General features: G+C 43.6%; 1 protein-coding gene across 3 annotated transcripts in view; it reads left to right on the forward strand.

Moving 5' to 3' along the window:
* TP53I11 (tumor protein p53 inducible protein 11) overlaps positions 1–19,752 on the forward strand; it is a 901,622-nt gene that overhangs the window by 759,842 nt on the left and 122,028 nt on the right. For all 3 annotated transcript variants that reach the window (XM_069623306.1, XM_069623308.1, XM_069623307.1), the window contains 2 exons: positions 5,570–5,628; positions 11,326–11,374. In XM_069623306.1, coding sequence (XP_069479407.1) covers positions 5,570–5,628; positions 11,326–11,374 — 108 coding nt within the window. The remainder of the gene's footprint in view (positions 1–5,569; positions 5,629–11,325; positions 11,375–19,752) is intronic.

A 19,752-nucleotide genomic window follows, 5' to 3' on the forward strand; every position in this document is an offset into this window, starting at 1 on the left:
ATAGTAAGTCTGGAGAAGGGGTACGCCAATACCCCCCTCCCAGACTGACCTCTTCAAGGTACTTAATGCAATGCGTGAATGGCCACCCCACCCAGATGAGTTCCCTAAGAAGGGTTTCTATACGATTGAATTCAGGGGCAGGGATCGTAAGCGGGCATTCTGCAAAACATAGAGGAATCTTGGTAATTACATCATTTTAGAGAGTGCGGCTTTCCCCATGAGGGTCAGAGGGAGGAGCTTCCAGTGGTGGACATTGTTGACCAACCTATCCATGATCAGCTGGAGGTTGTTTCTTGCATATCTAGTGAGGTCAGGTGTTACCCAGATCCCCAAATATTTAAAGCCCTGTCGTGCAAGCCGGTATGGACAATTCGGTAACTCGGCCTGCTCCCCCCCTTCACCGGGAACATTACGTATTTCTTCCAATTAATTTTCGACCCACTAAATTCCCCGTAAGTGACTAGCATTTGAGTTACTATGGGGCAGCTCCGAACTGGTTCAGCCAGGTATAATAGAAGATCGTCTGCATAAAGAGATATGCGGTCTTCATGCCCTTCGGGCCACATGAATCCCTTCCATGCCCCGCTTTGACGAAGCCACAGTGCCAGTGGTTCAATGGCGAGGGCGAAGAGGAGAGTGGAAAGGGGACAGCCCTGCCGCGTGCCTATACCTCAGGGAAAGGCTCTGGAGGTCCATCCATTCACTTTAACTTCTGCCTGGATGTTTGTATAAAGCAATTTTACCCAACCCAGGAAGCTGTCTCCAAATCCCATACGGGCCATGATTTCCCAAAGGGGTATCAAGGATGGGGGCCCGTTCTAGCGCCAGGTGGAGTCGGCGCAGATACATCCTGGTTGATTTATGAGGCATAATGCCACACTGGTCTGGATGTATAAGTGTGTCCGCTACCCTTTGCAGTCGGTTAGCCAAGAGCTTGGCCAGGACCTTCGCTTCGCCGCTGATTAGCGAGATCGGCCTATAAGACGCACATTGCTCTTGGAGTTTGTCCGGCTTGAGGATGACCACTATGATGGCTTTACATAGGTCGTCCGGAAGGGAGCCCCGCTCTAGAGCGGCCAGCAGCATCTGATGCAGGGGAGGTGCTACATTATTACCTCCCAGTTTCTGCCATATTTCTATGGGGAATCTGTTTGGACCCGGGGTCTTCCCCGGTTGCAGCTGCCCCAGGGATTCTACCAGCTCGGCCTCAGAAAGATCAGAGTCCAACATCTCGCGTTGCTGCGCCGATAGGGTAGGGAGCACCACCCCATCAAGGAGGGTCCGGTCCAGCGGTAGCTCTGGGGAATTGTATAATTCCGCATAGAATTGGGCGAAGGCTTCTGCTATTTCGGCGTCTGAGCGACAGATCTCGCCCTGTGGGGTGATGATCTCACGGACCGAGCGCCGACCCTCATCCCTCCTCTCAACCTGAGCTCAAATGTTAGTCTGAATATTTTTGTAGTTCTCTGGGTGCAGACACCTCTAATTCTGAACCTGAAACACACATTAGATTCACCTGTTGTCTCAGTTTATCACTGTGGATGCAGTGTTGACTCATAGCTTAGCGATGGGCTTTTCATTTCCCCATGACCAGGATCCACAGAGATTTTTGCTGGTAATCCATCCAAGTTCATACACGGATCCTAGCAGGTAAGCCCCCAACATCATGGGCTTTCCAGAGAATATTGTGGGGCTGCTGGTGTCTTTGGATGAGTGAAAACCCCTGGTTACATCTTGTTGGATGCGTCAGAGCAAAGCTGTGAGAGCATAAATAAGTAGTACTCAATTCTTTCTAGGGAATTAATGAAAATGGGGTGCTGACTTCTACCCATGCTGTAGGAGGCACTTATACGGCAACAATCAATACAGGGAATCCCCCTAATCAAGAGAGCCACACCAATAACACAATTAATCAGATCTTTCACTAGCCCTGCCCCTGACTCATTTCATGCCACTATCAGCCCTCTCCATGTGCAATAGATAAGCCAAGAATCAGCCCGGTGTGTAGAAAGACTATATATTTATCAATACATAGGAAAATGTATATTTGCACAAATCAAAAAAATTGCCACCTCACTCTGTGGCCCAAATGCTTTTATTTCCTGACAATTTACTTAAACACAAATTGAAAATACCAGTTGGTTTAGGATAACACAGATTATGGACTCTTTAACCCCACAACATGTACAGTTTTCCTTCTTTTGGTTATTTACACCCTAGTTACGTAGACTGGAACACTTCAGATACCTGGGTCGCTCACATTTTAAATGCTCTGCTGAAATAAAGAGCATTTCTCATTGTGCATCTCCTTGTACATTTTTAACCACTCCCCCAAAATATGCAAATGTGGAGAGATTGGCTCATAGGCTATTGATTCTGATTTGACATCTATTTTCCTCCCCTTAAACAAGGCCTATTATCTTATCCTTGGATTGGTTCCTTTAGTTACTAAGCCTCAATCCTTGAGTGTTATGACTCCACCTCTCTGGAATTGCATTTCTGACCACTTCAGTTATGAACTTTAAAATTATAACATGGCAAGTTGTTTCCAATTTACAAATCAGTATCATAAAATATAGATACAAAGACATCTGAAATTGTCTGACAATGCCAAACTTACTGAAATGTGGCTGGCGTTGGCACGATGTTGCAGGTTCGAATGACAAGTTTTTGTAATTTATTCAACAAATATACAAGACATTCATTACAGATAGATAATTCAATAAGCTATTATCTCACTGAATCTCCACTTTGTGATATTTCTGGGAAGCTATCATCACATTTAGCTTCTAACCCTGGTTCCCAAAGTCATATGTTTGAGGGTTCAATAATTTTTTTAAATGGTATAGTTTATTATAAACATTTCATTTATCGGGTTTAGGAGTTTGCATACTGCGTTTCTCTGAGGATATCTATCTAAATTGATTGCTGTATTCTCATGTAAGTTCATCTAGTGGTCGTTTAGACCATTTTTCCACCGTAATCTGTTATCCAGTTCTGTGTCTTTGAATCTCATGAGAAAAATTTATTTTGGGCTACGCGCAGCTTTTCTTCATGCACAGAAACCTGGTATTTTTGAATGCTGCAATTCCTTTACACATGAGGCCTGCTTTAATATCTTGCATCAAGCCATCAATGTCCAACTTTCCATTATAGCATACATTTGAATGGTTCAGGCCAGTGTGTTTCCTCTTTGAACTGTACCTTTCAACCCAAACTGCCAAATGTATTCATTTCTATGGCAACTTACACTTTGGGAAATATGCATTTCAGTGTCTCAATTGCCTTTAATGGAAGGTAGGCTGCATTTCTTTTCAGCCTCGTCATTCACACACAATGAACACCTAATTTTGGTCATTCTTTTTCGGTCAACACTGTTAGGGTATTTGGCACTATTGACATTTCCATGCTGGCCTTTCAGTCTGCAAGTCAAAAGTATGCTTTCAAATTACAGGCAAGTATGTTGTCATTTTTAAGACCCAGTCAGCCACACACAATTTCCTTTTGTCTTGGGGCTGAAATGGACCCACAATGGGAAGTAAACACATCGGGGCACCAAATCAGGTAGAGAATTTATGGACCTCAATATGCCTGTGGTTAATTTACTGTGCAGTAAGCCAGTGGATTTGTATAGCGGTAAATAACGGAGTGCACTCACGCTGACTATGTTGGAAAGAGCCCATCAAAAACATACATACTTTGAACCTTAACAGGACTTATTGACATAGTCACTTTTCATCCTGAAAATCCACTCTGTTTGGGCCTGTTCACTCCATTCAGACCCTTTCTCATTGCCAAAAAGTGCTGGGTTATTCATGTAGCTTTTGGCCTTCAATCTCCTTGCATCTCATCCCTTGCACTTTAGTTAATGCCATAGTCTGATTGTGTGAGGGTGGACTGAGCGGTGCTCGGGATCAGTATGGGTGGAAGGCCCAAAGGAAAGATGGAGCCAATGAATGTGAACCTTCTTTATTGTCCCTCTATTTGTGTCAGTCCTCCACTTCCTCCCTCCTTCCCCGTGTGGATCCCTTCCTTCCTGCTCTTAAGGTCATACCTCCTTGGTCCTTTCAAGTTCCACATTCAGCAGACACTAGCCAATTTTATACTCTGTTTCACTCGGGCTTGGAACTCCAAATCTATTGTGAAGTAATTGGTGCCTGTTGCCTCACTCCAGGACTTCATTTGATGAAGTGTTCTGTCTGGCAATGTGATGTGATGTATGGAGGTGTGTATCTGGCTGCTGCAGATGTATGGGTCTTCTCTGTTGTCAGATCCTCACCCAGTCCTTCTTCTCACGTGCTAGGCTTAGGCAATAATACCTGAGATGGGGGGAGGGGGGGATTACTGGGCCATGTAATGCCCTGGGACAGGTAGCCCGGGACATTACCAGGCCTGGTAATGCACACTCTGTGAGTGTAATATTTCTACTCGTATCTGGCATGATGTACGAGATACTGATAGTTTTATTTATTTTGTTAAAGTTGAGAAAGGATGCCATCGTTCCCCAACTTAATTTTGTTTTAAAGATGTCAGCTATGGATCCAGAAAAGGGACTATATAGCCCCTTCTCCCTTTCCATGGCAGCCATTAAAAAGTGAAAAAAAAATAAACTAGGAACTGGGAGAAGGGACAACGTTTCTCCCTTTCCATGGCAGCGATTCGCACAGCTGCAGCGATACGCGGGGAACACTGCTGATTCTGGCACCGGTGAGGGACTAGGCAGCACAAGGTAAGTGGGGCAGAGGTGCGAGGGGTGGAAATATGTGTAATAGGGCTTGGGGGTGGGTGGCAAGAGGACGTGGTGCACAGGGGGCACTTACCTTCCGGGTGAAGATGGCAGCCTCCAGCACTGAGGAAGCTCGGAGCAGCAGGATTAATATATGGTACTGCCCCCACTCTGAAACTCCTCATTGACTGGGAGGACTAGGCCATGCCCCCACCGGGTATTATACATTTCTTACTGCTTATGGCGTTACACATGAGCGGGGTACTATTATAAATTCCTTACCACTTATGGTTTTTACACTCACTTTCACTTTGGTTGACTGCTGACAATGCCCCTTATAAATGGCAAGGGCATTATAGGAGGTTACCCATGAAAATCACAGCAGGGCTTACCAGGGCCCCTTAGAACATCAATTGTGGTCACATTAGAAAGGGAGCGAGGGTGCATATATCTTGTACGCCCCTGCTGCTCTGTTACCTCACTCAAACAAATGATGTCACTAAGTCCCATGTTCCATTCTCTGAAGGTCCACTTGGTGTCACTAATAAAAACAAATGGTCGCTATGAGTCTTCCCACTCAGCTGTGAAGATAATCTATTTTTAGACCTTATTTAAATATGAGTTGTGCCTTCTGTAATACAGCTATTTTTTCGGTGTGTTTTTGGTAGTGCTGTGGCTTGCTGTTTCCCTTGCATTATTTGCTCCTTTCTTAGTTTCTCCCTGAAGTATCACTGGGTATTTTGCCTGCGGATATTGGCTGCTGTTAGAGGTTGCATGTGCTGTACAACCACCTATCTCCTCTCTGATCGATGCATTCTAACACACCGTCCTTCTCTCTTTTAGATCAGCCAAATGCTGGGCAACGAAATCAAGTTTAATGTGCGAGAGCCCTTGGGACTCAGGTATGGACCGGTTTAATTGCTTTATTGGGGTCTCATGTAATTGGATCGGTCTGTCCCAGTGCACCTGCCAATGCACCCGTTGGATCAGTGATAGACCACCTGCTATTCCTGTCCTGAAGACCGGTTGCAGGAAAGCTTAGTCCTGATGATATGTAAATGGCCTTTGGAGCAGTGGGATCTGCTTTTCTGCCTGCACACTTGCTTAGTAGCTTGGTGTACCGGGGCTAGGATGGGGGTGGGGTGGCGTGTGTATCTGAATCTCTTCAATATTGGCTTTTAGTCCCATTGCAAAAACAGACCCTATAAGTATGACAAACAGATAACAGCATGGGTACCAACATTTGATGTTCTCTGCGGGGGCAGTAAAAATCTCCCCACCCTGAATATGAGCAAGAGATCAAGCAAAGTAAAGGAGACCAAGGTCTCCCCATGCCAAGATTTTGCAGCGCATTTTTCAGAATGAAAACCATAGAATATAAAGGCGACTCTGGCCATCTAACATCTCACCAACCAATGCTATGACTCCTGAGCTTCATTGCAACTTTATGCTTTATGGCTCTCCACACAAATTTCATAGAATTTAACATTAGATGTGGATCATTGACAATGCTCGATATCATTGCATTGCACACAGTGCCATTCCTGTGCATGACATAACAGCCAGCACAGCGTGTCATCGTGTAACCCCAAATCACTATCTCACTTCGCACCTAGTGTCAAGATTAATTAGGCAGTCACTCCCGACTCAGGGAGTCCCACCCCCCGCCCAAGCAAGGTGGCTCGCACCAAAAGTACTTATACAGAATCAACTTTAGTGAGGCCTCCCAAGGTTTGCCAAAATGGAATAGCAACTAAAACATCAGCCACCAATGCTGTGACACTACACAATATCACATATTCAATGTCTTGCACCAATTGACTAATACAGGTTTAAAGGATTTTCAGTAACGATATGACACAGGTAAAATTTTGAAGTTGGCAGTCATAATTTACATCAGATTTCGTGCAACTTAACCAATAGGAAACATATAAAGCACACAGTGATTTCTTAGTTTGGCACAATACCCCTTTCTCCCAGCAGACCCCACCCTCCAGGGATCGATTCAATATGGCCCCTCTTATCTGAAGGCAAGATACAGGGAGTGGGAATACAGTATCACATTTTTATTTTTTATTATTTGAAAGGCAAAGTCAAGGAAGGAACTCAATGGGAACATCGTTTTTGGCTTCTTATTTGCATGAAAGGCTTTGGGATGCAAGTAGATAAATGAGAACTATTGTTTTGCACCCTCTACTCACTTGAATAGCAGTATTTTAGGGTTACCTATTTTGGGATTAAGAGCACCCCCCTTTGGTACAGAAGACAGGGGTTACAGAAAGGTAGTCACCCAAGTACTTTGTCTATACCGGTTACAACACACTGGGCATGAACTTTGTTAATTTTGAACTCTAACAACACTCATCCCGTGATTGATGATTAATTGATTTAACTTCAATTTAATGTGCTAATGATCTACACAACTTCCCCCCTCTCCCCAATTTAATGGAAATAATTAAGGCAGGCTCTTCCCAACACAATTCAATTTAAATGGATAGGGTGATTTTCTATAGTGGAATTAATTTTAATTGGATTCATTAAAACGTGCCATGGGTCTTCCTAGGACCACCTCCCTACCCACTATGCGAGATGGAGATTAAGGCTTGCAGTTTCCCCCACGCTTTTGATAGCATTGGGATATATCTACTTACATGGGAGGCCTTGGTTATGGGGCATCCAGGGAAACATCAGGGCTCCTTCCTCTGAGGACAGCACAGATCTGGTCAAAGGCTACGGTGAAGGGTAGTTCCCAGCACCCTTACTTCCTCTGGCTCCTCAAATGGCAGGCCCAGCTAGCTTGTAGATTTCCCAGTCTCTGTCTCCCGTACAATGTTTACATACCCAGCAATAGAGTGGGGAAGTCAATGGAAAAATCAAAAGTCCAAAGAAAGGTCCTAAGAGTCAAAAGGTCAAAGAAAGTCAGCAATTCTCAGATAGAAAACTGAGCTGTTATAGGGCTGGTGAAACTCCATTATTATCATATTTCTCATGCTACAGATTGGCTAGTTTTCTCTCTTCACCTCCCACCAAGATGCCTACTGGCTGCTGATAGGACTAGAAGTTGGGAGGTATGGGTTATATGACAAGTCGGACAATATTAATTTTAATTCGGCACCCCCTTCCTGGGCAGAGCTATCATTTCTTCACAATCTGCTACAGCGTTGAAATAGGTACAAGCATTAATTTTGCGTTCTATCACTTCACCAATTTTTCAGTTCCTCAGATTTATGAAAATGCCAGATTCATAATTATCATAACTCCAGCTGTATCCATCATAAACATTTCATTTTACATAGTCCGACAGGCTTTTTATCCCCTTTCATCTGAATTCGGGGTGAGCTCACTGGGCCATATTATTATTTAAATTAAAGAAAAGGAGGCCCAATGTTAATCAATGGGAAGGCATCACATGACGTTTCAGATAGCCCCCACCAAATCTTAAGTTTAATTTCCCTTCTATGACCTGATCAGGATATCTGGCTGGCACATATGATCATGCCCTCCCCTCCTGGGCTTCAAAGGTTGTTGTTAGAAGCTAATGCACAATAGGGAGACCTGACCTTAAAGGTGATTTCTGCTGGCTGTGTTATCTGCATCACTGCAGTTCAGATCTCCCTTGCTACATTTTTCTTTATATTTTTAACTGAAGTTTCAGGCCTGTTTCCTTGATGAACCCAGCCCAAAGGTCTGTTGGATCAGGGTTCCAGATACAACCAGTTCAGTTACATGCACAATTCTTAGAAATTACATTTAAATTTAAGAAACATATTTACACATGATATTTGGTGGCGATGAATAAACTCTTTACAGAATGCTGTACAGAAATATGTCCACTCGTGGTATTATTTACACAGATAGGCCATAGTTACATAAGAAACCAGTGTTCACAAATACAAAACCGAAATAGGCCTTTCTCTTTACAGGCTGTCATTTTATATGATGAAAATTATTCCTCATAAACGCAATCTGTCACTTGACTTTATTTCTTAAATATCAAGCATTATTCTTCCTTGGTATTTTTTCACATGCCTATCCTTTGAAAGTATACTTTCACATGTGTACTGCGGGAGTTTTGAGTCTCCAAAAAGGCACCTTTTCCCAGTTTACATGAAGTCAGCATCTGCACTACCTGTGTCTTTTTGTTTGCCTCCATTGGACACAGTTACAATCACAGTTCTAAGGGACACTCCTTCAACTCAGTGTCTTTGTATTTTACTGAAATTGCAATAGGCCCATTTTTGTTCATTCATTAGGCCTTATATCGTAAAACAATGTTTTGTACTGGCTTTTATATTTCAATCGGACTCCACATTAGCCAGCTTCATTCGCACAATAGTTGCCTAGCATGGCCTCTCCATCTCTGTCACTCTAGGGCTGTCTTTTTTACCCCGCAGTAGTCAAAAACATCCCTATGGGGGCAAAGTGAGGTTTTAGTTAAAGAACTAAGGGGCCAAACCCAGGTACCCTGCATGTACCCTTGTATCCAGTACCTGTGGATAGAAGGCAACGCACGAGTCCTAAAAAGTTGGGGAACCTATTAATATATGTAATGACAAGTGAAGTCACAACAAGTGAACAGATGTTAAGGTGAAATAAGCCATCTTCCGTCAATTGGTCTTGCCCATTCAAACAAAATGCACAGGACGAATAGTATGTGTTTCTTTCTACTGGGACTTCTTATTCTCAACCACCACATGTCTTCCATGTATATTATACATATTCTATGGTTGTGTGAGTCTCATTCTACAAGAATCACTTATTTTCTCTAGGTGGATATATGCAATGTGAATTGTGCTTATACCCTATTCAATGGATGTGTGTGTCTCCCTCATTCTACAGGATTCTCGTACTCTCTCCCAGTGGATGCCTTCCATGTGCATTATGTTGATACCATGTTCTATGGTTGTATGTGTCACACTCTACGGGAATCTCTTTTTCTCGGCCAGTGGATGCCTTCCATGTGCATTATGTTGATACCATGTTCTATGGTTGTATGTGTCGCACTCTACGGGAATCTCTTTTTCTCGGCCAGTGGATGCCTTCCATGAGCATTATGTTGATACCATGTTCTATGGTTGTATGTGTCACACTCTACGGGAATCTCTTATTCTCGGCCAGTGGATGTCTTCCATGAGCATTATGTTGAGACTATTCTCAGTGGCTGCATGTGTCTAATTCCTTGGCAATCGCATCTCTTCTTCTCTCCCAGTGGATGGATGCCATGTGAATTGTGTTGATGCTGTATTCAATGGATGTGTGTGTCTCATTCTATAGAAATCTCAAGATTCTTTCTCAGTGGATATATGCCATGTGAATTATGCTGATGCCACATTCCATGGACATGGGTCTCATTCTACTGGAATCTCCTATTCTCTCCCAGTAGATGTATGCCATGTGAATCATGCTGCTGCCATATTCAATGGATGTATGTGTCTCATTCTACTGGAATCCCCTATCCTCTCCTAGTGAATGTATGCCATGTGAATTATGCTGGTGCCATGTTCTATGAAGGTGTGTCTCTCATTCTTCAGGAACCCCCTATTCCCTTCCATTGGATGTATGCCATGTGAATTGTGCTGATGTCATATTCTATGGATGTATGTGTCTCATTCTGCAGGAACCCCTTATTCTCTCCCAGTAGATGTATGCCATGGGAATTATGCTGATGCCATATTCAGTGGATGTATGGCTCATTTTACAGAAATCTCATATTCTCTCCCAGTAGATACCTGCCATGTATATTATGTTGATACCATGCTCAGTAGATATGTGTCTAATTCCTTTAGGATCACATCTCTCCTTCTCTCCCAGAGGATGTATGCCATGTGAATTGTGTGGATGCCATATTCAATGGATGCGTGTATCTGATTCTACAGAAATCTCATGTTCTCTCCCAGTAGATACCTGCCATGTATATTATGTTGATACCATGCTCAGTGGATATATGTGTCTAATTCCTTTAGAATCACATCTCTCCTTCTCTCCCCAGTGGATGTATGCCACGTGAATTGTGTTGATGCCATCCATATTCAATGGATGCGTGTATCCGATTCTACAGAAATCTCATATTCCTTTGTGCATTATGTAGTTACATGTTATGTCTCTTGATTTCTCTTATTTGAATCATGCTGATCTATAATGGTGTTTCTTTAAACGCCCCAGTGAATGTGAATGTCTGTACTTAATGCAATGGTGATCTCTTATTTGCTCCAGGTAGAGGTACGCCAGCAGTGTCATGTTGACCTTTGCATAATGCCTCGATGAATATGTGCCATGCACCTCATGTTGATCTCCTATTTTGTCTCTGGGAATATGTCTTATGCATCAGGGTTTTTTTCTATAATTCTAGATCCAGATATTTGCCACGTGCACCAGCCTTATCTCGTATTCTCACTCTCTCTATTTGGATATTTGCCATGCGTACCTGGCGTTTCTCTTTTTCCTCACTCTCTTTGGCTATCTGCCTTGTATATGACACTGATCTGTCATCCCATTTGTACAGGGGCATCTGATATGTGTCACATGCTGTCTCTTACTCTGTGTCTGGTTGCCTGCCTCTTCGGCTACACCACTCTCATGTCTCGATCTCTCCTCCGCAGGTTATGGCAGTTTGTCTCCGCAGTTATGTTTACAGGCGTCGCTGTCATGGTAAGTGGCTGCAAATGATGACACATGTATTGCCCCTTTTCTGCTGACTTCAGTTTCCATATGAGCACCTGCAACTCTTGCATTTATGTGGCGGGGAAAAGAAGGGAGCACAGCTGATTGCAATTACCATGCAGAGGATAGATATGTGGTTATCCCCAATGCTCTCATTGCCCCTCTTTTGTGTGCCAAACTGTTGCTTTTGGACCTCATTAGCCAGCAATTCTGTGCCACCGGCCAACTTGGGTATTAGAAACATGAGAGATAGCCCTGAGGACTCCAAAGAGAGATGCCTATGGTAGCAATGGTGAACTCAAAGGGGCAGATTCTGTAAAGGGAATACAAATGAAAATGTGTGCATTACAGAAAGGCACAGGTCACCTCATTCTCAAAGTGCCACACGCATTACAGAGTAGCTGGATTGCAGTGCCAAACATGCACTGTCCAGCCCCGATGCATCCCATGCATACATTAGTCTCGGGAGATCACCTGTCTCTCTGAAATATGAGAAAAAGAAAACCTTTCTCTCTCTGTTTGAAGGATAGAAATGCAAGGGGACAGCTCCAGCTCATACCACTGCTATCACACTTAAAATAAAAAAAGTAATTAAAACGTTGTGATGCAATGCACACACACCCCTACAACTGTTCCGAAAAGGGCATGTCTTGGTTTTCTGTGCATTTTAAAACACATCCTGTTTTTTTTTAAATATCAGATGCACTTTTAAATGCATAGAAACACCCACTGATATGCACACATGTGCAAAGATGTGAAAGAGGGCATTTGAATGTTTGTATCTAAAATGTGCACTTTGTGGACTGGGCTACTTCTTGTTTTGCCGCATATCATGAGATGCACTACCACACTTCATCACTTGTGCCAAAAAACATTTTGAGAAGGTGGTCCAATAGGTTCTGATGTAGCAATGCAATATCAACATAATTCTATTCAGCTAAACAAATCAACATGTTTTGATCTAGCTATATGATATTGCCATGATTTGGTATAAGGTAGTACGTATGTCGACATGCCTCTACTCAGCAATAGGATGTCTGGCTGGGCATTATCCATTTGCTGCAGTGAAGAATCTGCTGCCAATATATGTTATGTCATGAAAATATGTATTTTCTTTATTTCCTAGTGCACAAAGAACCATTGGTTTATTCTCCTGAAGTTGTTCTGTAGAATGTAGTCTTGATCCTCTTATTTATTATTATTATTATTGTTATTGTTATTATTATTATTATTATTATTAATAATAAAAACACTAACAATCTGAAAAATGTGGTTTTCAGAATTACTGAGCATCTAGATTGTTCTCATAATGGTTTGGGCATTCTAATATCAGACATTAACCTCTTTTCTGCTTTCAGAAGATAAGCAGAGCATTAGTAGGGTATCAAATGTATGGCTTGCAGGTCCCTAATCTGTTGATGCTTTCAGATCATTAAACCTTTGTGTTTGTGTTTGAATAGACCACCAATTCCGCATGTAATCTCCATGTAATCCATGCTTAGCAAGCTTTAATTAATGCACAGTTATTGTGTTTTTTTTTATTTTGTGGAGATTATGGATTAACTTGGGCACGGAGATAGCAGATCCTCCGAGCAAGGGCGTGCTCTGGCGTGGGTCTCATGCTATCAGCTGCTTCTTCTGCCTGGTGATCCAAATAACTCCCTCTAGCAATAACGATGAGTGCTTCTCCCCAACCACTGCACAATGGATGGTGACAATCTACACTTTCTGTAGAAGAAGTATTTTGAGAGTGAATCATGGAGTTTGGAATCCTTCTCCGCCCATATACCAGTAGATATTATGGCTATACAACTGCAGCAACATTTTAAAGTCATGAATGTAATTTGTAATTCTCTGCATATGTATGAATAAAACAATGCTGTGAGGAACCAGGAATGAGATGAGACACGGCACAGAGAACTCATGGAGTTCAATATTGACATTTATAATTTTAATTGGTTCAGTTGTTGAAACAACTTTTCATTGTAGTACATTAAAACGAGAAATATATATAAAAATAATAAAAAAAATACAAAGGAAAACCTATGATGCATAAAATCATCAAGTTAAATAATAAAGTGGGTTTGAAAACCTCTCACTGTCCATAATCTAGGAGATATTTCCCTACCTCGACCAAAAACAAAGGGTCTTTCCTGTGTCAATATAGATGTGAGCTCCTGTTATTGATATGATATGGCATTTATACTATGCCTATACTCTGTTTCAAGATATCCGAAGCAAGAATGTACTGTCTGAAATGTTATGCTAGCACTCTCATTCTAAAAGTAACTCCTTAGGAGTGAAGGGTATTGTCTTTGGTTTGGAAAGTGCACAAGTTCAAATTAAACAAAACTGTATAAATCCAACAAACGTTCCAAGTGGATAGTGTTCACAGTTCCAGGAAACTACTCCCTTTCTCAGAATTCTCTCCACCAAAGCAAAACTTCAAAAGAATAGCAAGTTCTTTGTAGCCCAAGAGGACAACCCCCTCCTCTTGTTGTTGCAATCCACTCCATGGGAACCTACTCCCTTCCCCAGGTCTTTTCCACATTCAGTGCAATTCAAAATCCTAATAGCATGAATCTTTCTTGGGATTCTCTTTTCAAAATACCACAAATTGGGTGCAGGTCCCAGACTTGCAGAACACCTGGTATACTCCCCTTCCAGGTTCTCTCATATAGTTGATGTGGATCCCTCGCAAAACACCTAGTATACTCTTCTGCCAGGTTCCTATACTTTCAAGATCTGAGGGCGTATGCTTTTCCCGCCAAGTTCTTCTTATCACTGATGTCTTTGTATTTCCCCAAATACTGGGACTATGAAAATCAGTTTGTGATGTAAGCCGTAGGAAATGTGCTTCCAGTTCCAATTAGGGAATGCATTCTCCAGCTCCCTCCAAATGCCCCGACCTTCCACTGTGGGCTCACCAGCTTTAGGATGGCTCCCTTGTCTTCTCTGACCCCGCTCATGTCCTTCCCTGCTTCCACTCTCTCTCTCTGATTTGGGCAGCATGTCTTTGCAGCTGCTGGTGGGTTGCATATTGTTCCAGCGTCCCTTGCCATCATGAAGCTCCTCCTTTACCTAGTGTCCCTCATAGGCATCTCTACTCCCTACGGGAATGTGTCTCCAGTCCAGACGCCTCCTCCCCCTTTCTTTGTCCCACTTCTCTGCCTCACTCGACACCTCCTGGATTCAGCCCGAGCTCCGAAGTCTTCTCCACTGTTCTCCTGCATCTTCTTGTTCGCCTGTACACTTGACAGCTTGGCTTCCCCATGAGTAGCTAGCCGGTCAAATCTCCTTGTTGCTCTCAGCTGTTACATCTTTGAAATCCTGCTTCAAGGAAGGGAATTGCTCAGAGCCAAACAGATTCCTCCAGGCACTCGACTGTTCCTTCTAGTCCAGCCTAGTAATCTTATTTTGGTAGTCCACTTTCTCAACTCAGTCTTTGTCATTCTGTTTGCTACACAATATTGAAAGATATGTCATAAGGCTGTGTGGGTTGTTATGGGGATTATCGAAATATGCCCTTGAGGAATAAAGGCGATATCCCTAAACGAGAAAGAGGCATACCATGTCTCATCTGATGATGCCTTTCCCTCAACCTCAGGGTTGCCTCTCCTCAGGTGATCCTCCCTTGCATAGCAACCCCCAGGGTCAGGATCAGGTAGTGGTTGCTGGCCCCTGGCCACATGAGCCATGGCTAGCTCTGGGAAAGGAGTGATGACATCATCAGATTCATCACATACCCTTCCCCTGATACTGCTTTTTCTTTGCATCTATTGGGAAATGGGAAAGTCTACATTCACCTAATCTCTACCTTTCTGAAGTTCTACCATGAAGCAATAGTGGTGCATATATAGGAACCAGCACGTGACTCGGGCATTGGTGTATTTATGAAGGCTGATCCATGTTAATAAATATTCTGCCAGTGAGATAGTATTTAAAGTATGAAACTGCCTACTAGGGCCTCAATCTCAATTGTGGCATAGTTATTTTCCCTAGGATATAATTTCTGACTAATAAAAAGAATCGGATGTTCGATGCCATTGTGATCTTCGGAAAGAAGAGCCCCAAACCCAACATGTGAGGCATCTGTAAGATAAATTATTTGTTAAATTTAGCCACCTTTAATACTGGCTCACTGCACATCATTTTTCAGTTTGTCAAAACAGTTTTGGTCTGCTGGACTCGATTTTATCTTTTGTGGTTTCTGCATTTTTAAGCTTATCAGTGAGGCAAGAGGTAATAGAGGATTAACTGGTAATTAATCTATTAGTATTATTTATTATTATTTATTATTATTAGCTATAATACCCAACTAACCCTAAAAAGGCTCTGAGATATTTCTTTGTTTTGGGCATTGGGGTTTCTTGCATAGCCTTCACCTTTTCACTTCAGTGTTCAACAAGTCCATTTGCCAAAAAGAAACTGAGGTACTTGTGATGCTGCAAATGCATCGGAGGGACAGGGCCTCCGTATCCTTGTCCTTTACTGCTTTATATCGTATGTTCTCTTGTGTTTTCCATGCAGGAGTTCATGTGGGACTCCTTGCGGTGCAGCTCTCTTTTGGTTTGGTGAACGGACCCGTGGGATACCCTTATGGCACCCATGGGTGGGGGTACAACTCTGTGCCCCTAGTGCATGTTTTTGGGCACCTGTGGGTGGCCCGCAGAGCAGGGTATGGGCTGGTGGCAGCTCCATGCTGAAATTGACACGTGCGCTGAGTATCCTCCATTTTGGGATACCCCGGCCCTGCCATTGGGATCCATTGATTCCTGAGAGAAAACAAGATGGCCCCGGTGGCCTCTTGCTTTCTATTACCCATTACCTTGTTTTCCCAAAGTCCTGGAAAGCCCTGACTCTGTCCCTGACTGGCTGTTGGGTGGAAATGCCATATATGGTGTTGTTGCGAAGACCCGGCCAGACTCGCTGGAGCCTTCCCAATGATATATGTTGTGGGTACCTCCTGTGGGTGGGACCTGGGTGAATAGAGTGTATGACGAAGATGCATTCTGTGTTGTGGGTGTCTAGTATCTGGTGGTTGACACAATGACTGAGACAACCCTGCCTGAAACTGGTATGAATGCAGCTTGGAGTGTTGAATGGCTCGGTACTTGTCCCAATACACATAACTTGTTGTGAGTGTCTGGAGAGAAGTGAATGGCCTGAATACCTTGTGTGCCTGATTGGCTGCCTGCCTGCCTGAATGCCCGTAGTCGTGATTGGATGCTTGAGTGTGACCCAGCGGAATGAATGGGAGATCAACAGTATATCTGGGGACCTCTCACTGCTAGGAATCGTATTCAGAAGCTGAAGTCCACTACGACGAGTAACTGAAGTAACTGACGCTTGACCTTGAAACCCCCGCTGGACGAGAAGGAGTGCTGTGGCTCTCCCTCACAATCTGAAGGCTGCTGTGTTTCCAAGGACTGACCCAGAGAGGACCTGGTAAGGCGCCCTCTTCCCGAGCTACGAGGGACCATCGTGCACAGCTGATCTTTGCCAACCTTCGACAGGCTGCTGACCCGATACGGGGACTGCTGCAGAACTCCAAGGAGAAGCACTCGGACTTTTGTCCGCCACTGTCGATGACCGCCGTCACCGACCGGAGCCGCCGTGCTCCCGTTTGCCTAAGAACTTCAATTGATCATCGGACGCTCTCGTCTGCATGGTCACCCGCTTGTCTCCCGCTGGAGAAGGCCTGACCATCGACGCGCCGAGGAGCATCCACCGGTGGGTTTCCCGCCACGTAAGGACCACAGAGACGCCGACGACTCGACGCACTTGCTGGGCCACAGTTCTTCATCATCTCTTTGCTGTCCAGAACTATCGTCACCGAGGTGCCCCGCACACCTCTTCCTTGCAGGACGCCAACGCTCTGTCGTCGACGAGCACCGCTAGGAACAAAGGTGCCACTTCCCTGCCGTAGTTCACCCTGTTCACCGTCGGACGTTCAACGACCCGTGACTCCCGCCTTAAAGGGAGGGCACTCAAGAAGGCCCGTCGATTCCCCGACACCTCTCGACGATCCGTGGCTCCCGCCTGAAAAGGAGGCACTCAAGAAGGATCGGTTGGTGCATCGTCGGAGAACTCTACTCCACCAGGTACATTGGGGGGGGTAAAACCTTAATAGGAAGAAGTAAGACTATCGAACATTATATGCACTGGGCTTGGGCTATATATCTTTATTTACAGGTTGCCCAGGTGGGGGGGGGGGTCTCCACACAGAACTGTGCCTAGTGGTAGGGGTCAGTATTCTGCCTATTGTTTCAACCATCTTGCGTTCCTTCCTATCGCTATTGCTGGTTTCCTCGTTATTGATCTGTGTGACATTTTAACCGTACAGTTGATGCACTTTAATGAGATTTGATAACATTAGTGATGTTGGTACCACTTTAGAATTGTATATATTTATCATTATTGACTTCCGAGTACAAAGTGCGTTATTGTGATTGTGTACATACCTTTGAATATTAATTATATAAAGACTGTGTTTTCAGTAATACAGTGTGTGGACATTCCTTTGTGGGGGCTCGGGGACCACACTGTACTTAAGAACCAGCCTGCATCACCTCCTGAGAAGCTAGGCCTTGTTTGCTGTCCATTGCTACCTTATAGAGAATCTTGGCTGGGGTCGTCTGTGCCTCTCCTCTACCCTATAGAGAGCGGAAGTACAGACACCCCCTACCAGTCTTTACAGAACTCTACTGCTGACTGCGCCAAGTGACATTTTTTCAGGTTTTCAGTAAAGCCGGCTTTCCTCAGAACTCTGATGACTAAATAGAGATGGTGCACATGTTCTTTCCACGTCCGACTATGAATGATATCATCGATATAAGCCCCACAGAAAGGAGTATTGCTGAAGGACTTGGTCCATTAACATTTCAAATGTGACTGATTGACTGTGAAGTACAAAGGATAACACCTTGAATTGGAATAGTCCAACAGGGGTGGAGAAGGCTGTTTTCTCCTTGTCCTCCAGCTTAATCCTTTTGTAAGATCAGTCGTGCAGAGGAAAACAGCGACTCCCAATCGATCAATCAGATCGTCTATCCTTGGCATAGGATAACAGTTGAATTTGGACACTGCGTTCACCTTCTTGAAATCAATACAGCACTTACATGATGTATCTGGCTTGGCAGTGATGAACTATCGGAGAGCACCAAGTACTCTGGGATCATTCAATAATATCAGATTTCAACATCTTCTCCACTTCCTATATGACTCTCCCTTGTCTTGCTTCAGGGATAAAAGTATGATTTGAAATGGACAACCTTCTCTGGGGGTGTGAGGATATAGTCAACAATCCCTTTTACTATGCCTGGTTAATTTTTAAAGACATCTGGAAACTGTTCCAATACGTTTTGTAGATCTTGTTACTGAGACTGTTGTAGGTGGGAAAGAATCAAAAGGTTTTATCTGACTCCTCTGTTAAGAGACTAATCATTACCACTGTTGTGTTTTGTACAGGATACTCTCTCCATTCTTTAAGGAGGTTTATATGATAGATATGGGTCTTGATTTGCCTATCTGATTGGGATATTTGATAGTTGTATGGCCCTGTTTGTTCAATCACCCCAATATGGTCCATACCATTTAGACAACATCTTATTCTCGGATGTTGGCAAGAGAACAATAACTTCCTGTCCAATAGAAAAAGACTTGAGTAAAGCTTTTTTATCATAAGAGGTATTTTGGTACTTGGGCTTTAGCCAGGTGGGTGTGAACTCTCTCTCACAGCAGCCATGTGTTCCTTTTAAACATTGGGCCATTTATGAAAGTGGTAAAAGGGCTTCTTCACTCCTCCAGGTTTTCCATAGCCTGTCAAGGACATCTAGTGCCCCCCTCCCATTCAGTAGCTCAAATGGTGAAAACCCTGTGAAGATTTTGTTCTTTATCAATGGCAAAAAGAACTCTGGGTATCATAGTATCCCATTTTTTGCCATCAACCTCAACCAATTTCCAAATGACAATTTTAAGGGTGTTGTTGAAACGTTCCACTAATCTATCAGTTTGTGGGTGGTAGACGGAGGTCCTAAGAGATGTATTGTGTAGGATCTCCTTCACCTTTGCCATTAACCGACTCATGAAGGTAGTCCCTTGATCGGTTAGGATCTCCTTCGGAAACCAACTCATGAAAAAAATGGGGTTAGATGTTTCAAGATTTTTGGGTTGTATTATTTCTTAATGGGAAAGCCGCCGGGTATCGAGCAGCATAATCTACAATTACCAAGATGTAATGATTCCCCAACCTAGATTGCTCAAGGGGCACGACTGTGTCCATACCGTTGCAGGAAAAGGGCATATCAATGATAGGCAATGGTTAGAGCGGAGCTAGAGGAGGTATTTGGGAATTATAATTTTTA

Source organism: Ambystoma mexicanum, chromosome 11 (genome assembly GCF_040938575.1).
Source record: "Ambystoma mexicanum isolate Mex_15411 chromosome 11, UKY_AmexF1_1, whole genome shotgun sequence".
NCBI classification, from domain to species: domain Eukaryota; kingdom Metazoa; phylum Chordata; class Amphibia; order Caudata; family Ambystomatidae; genus Ambystoma; species Ambystoma mexicanum.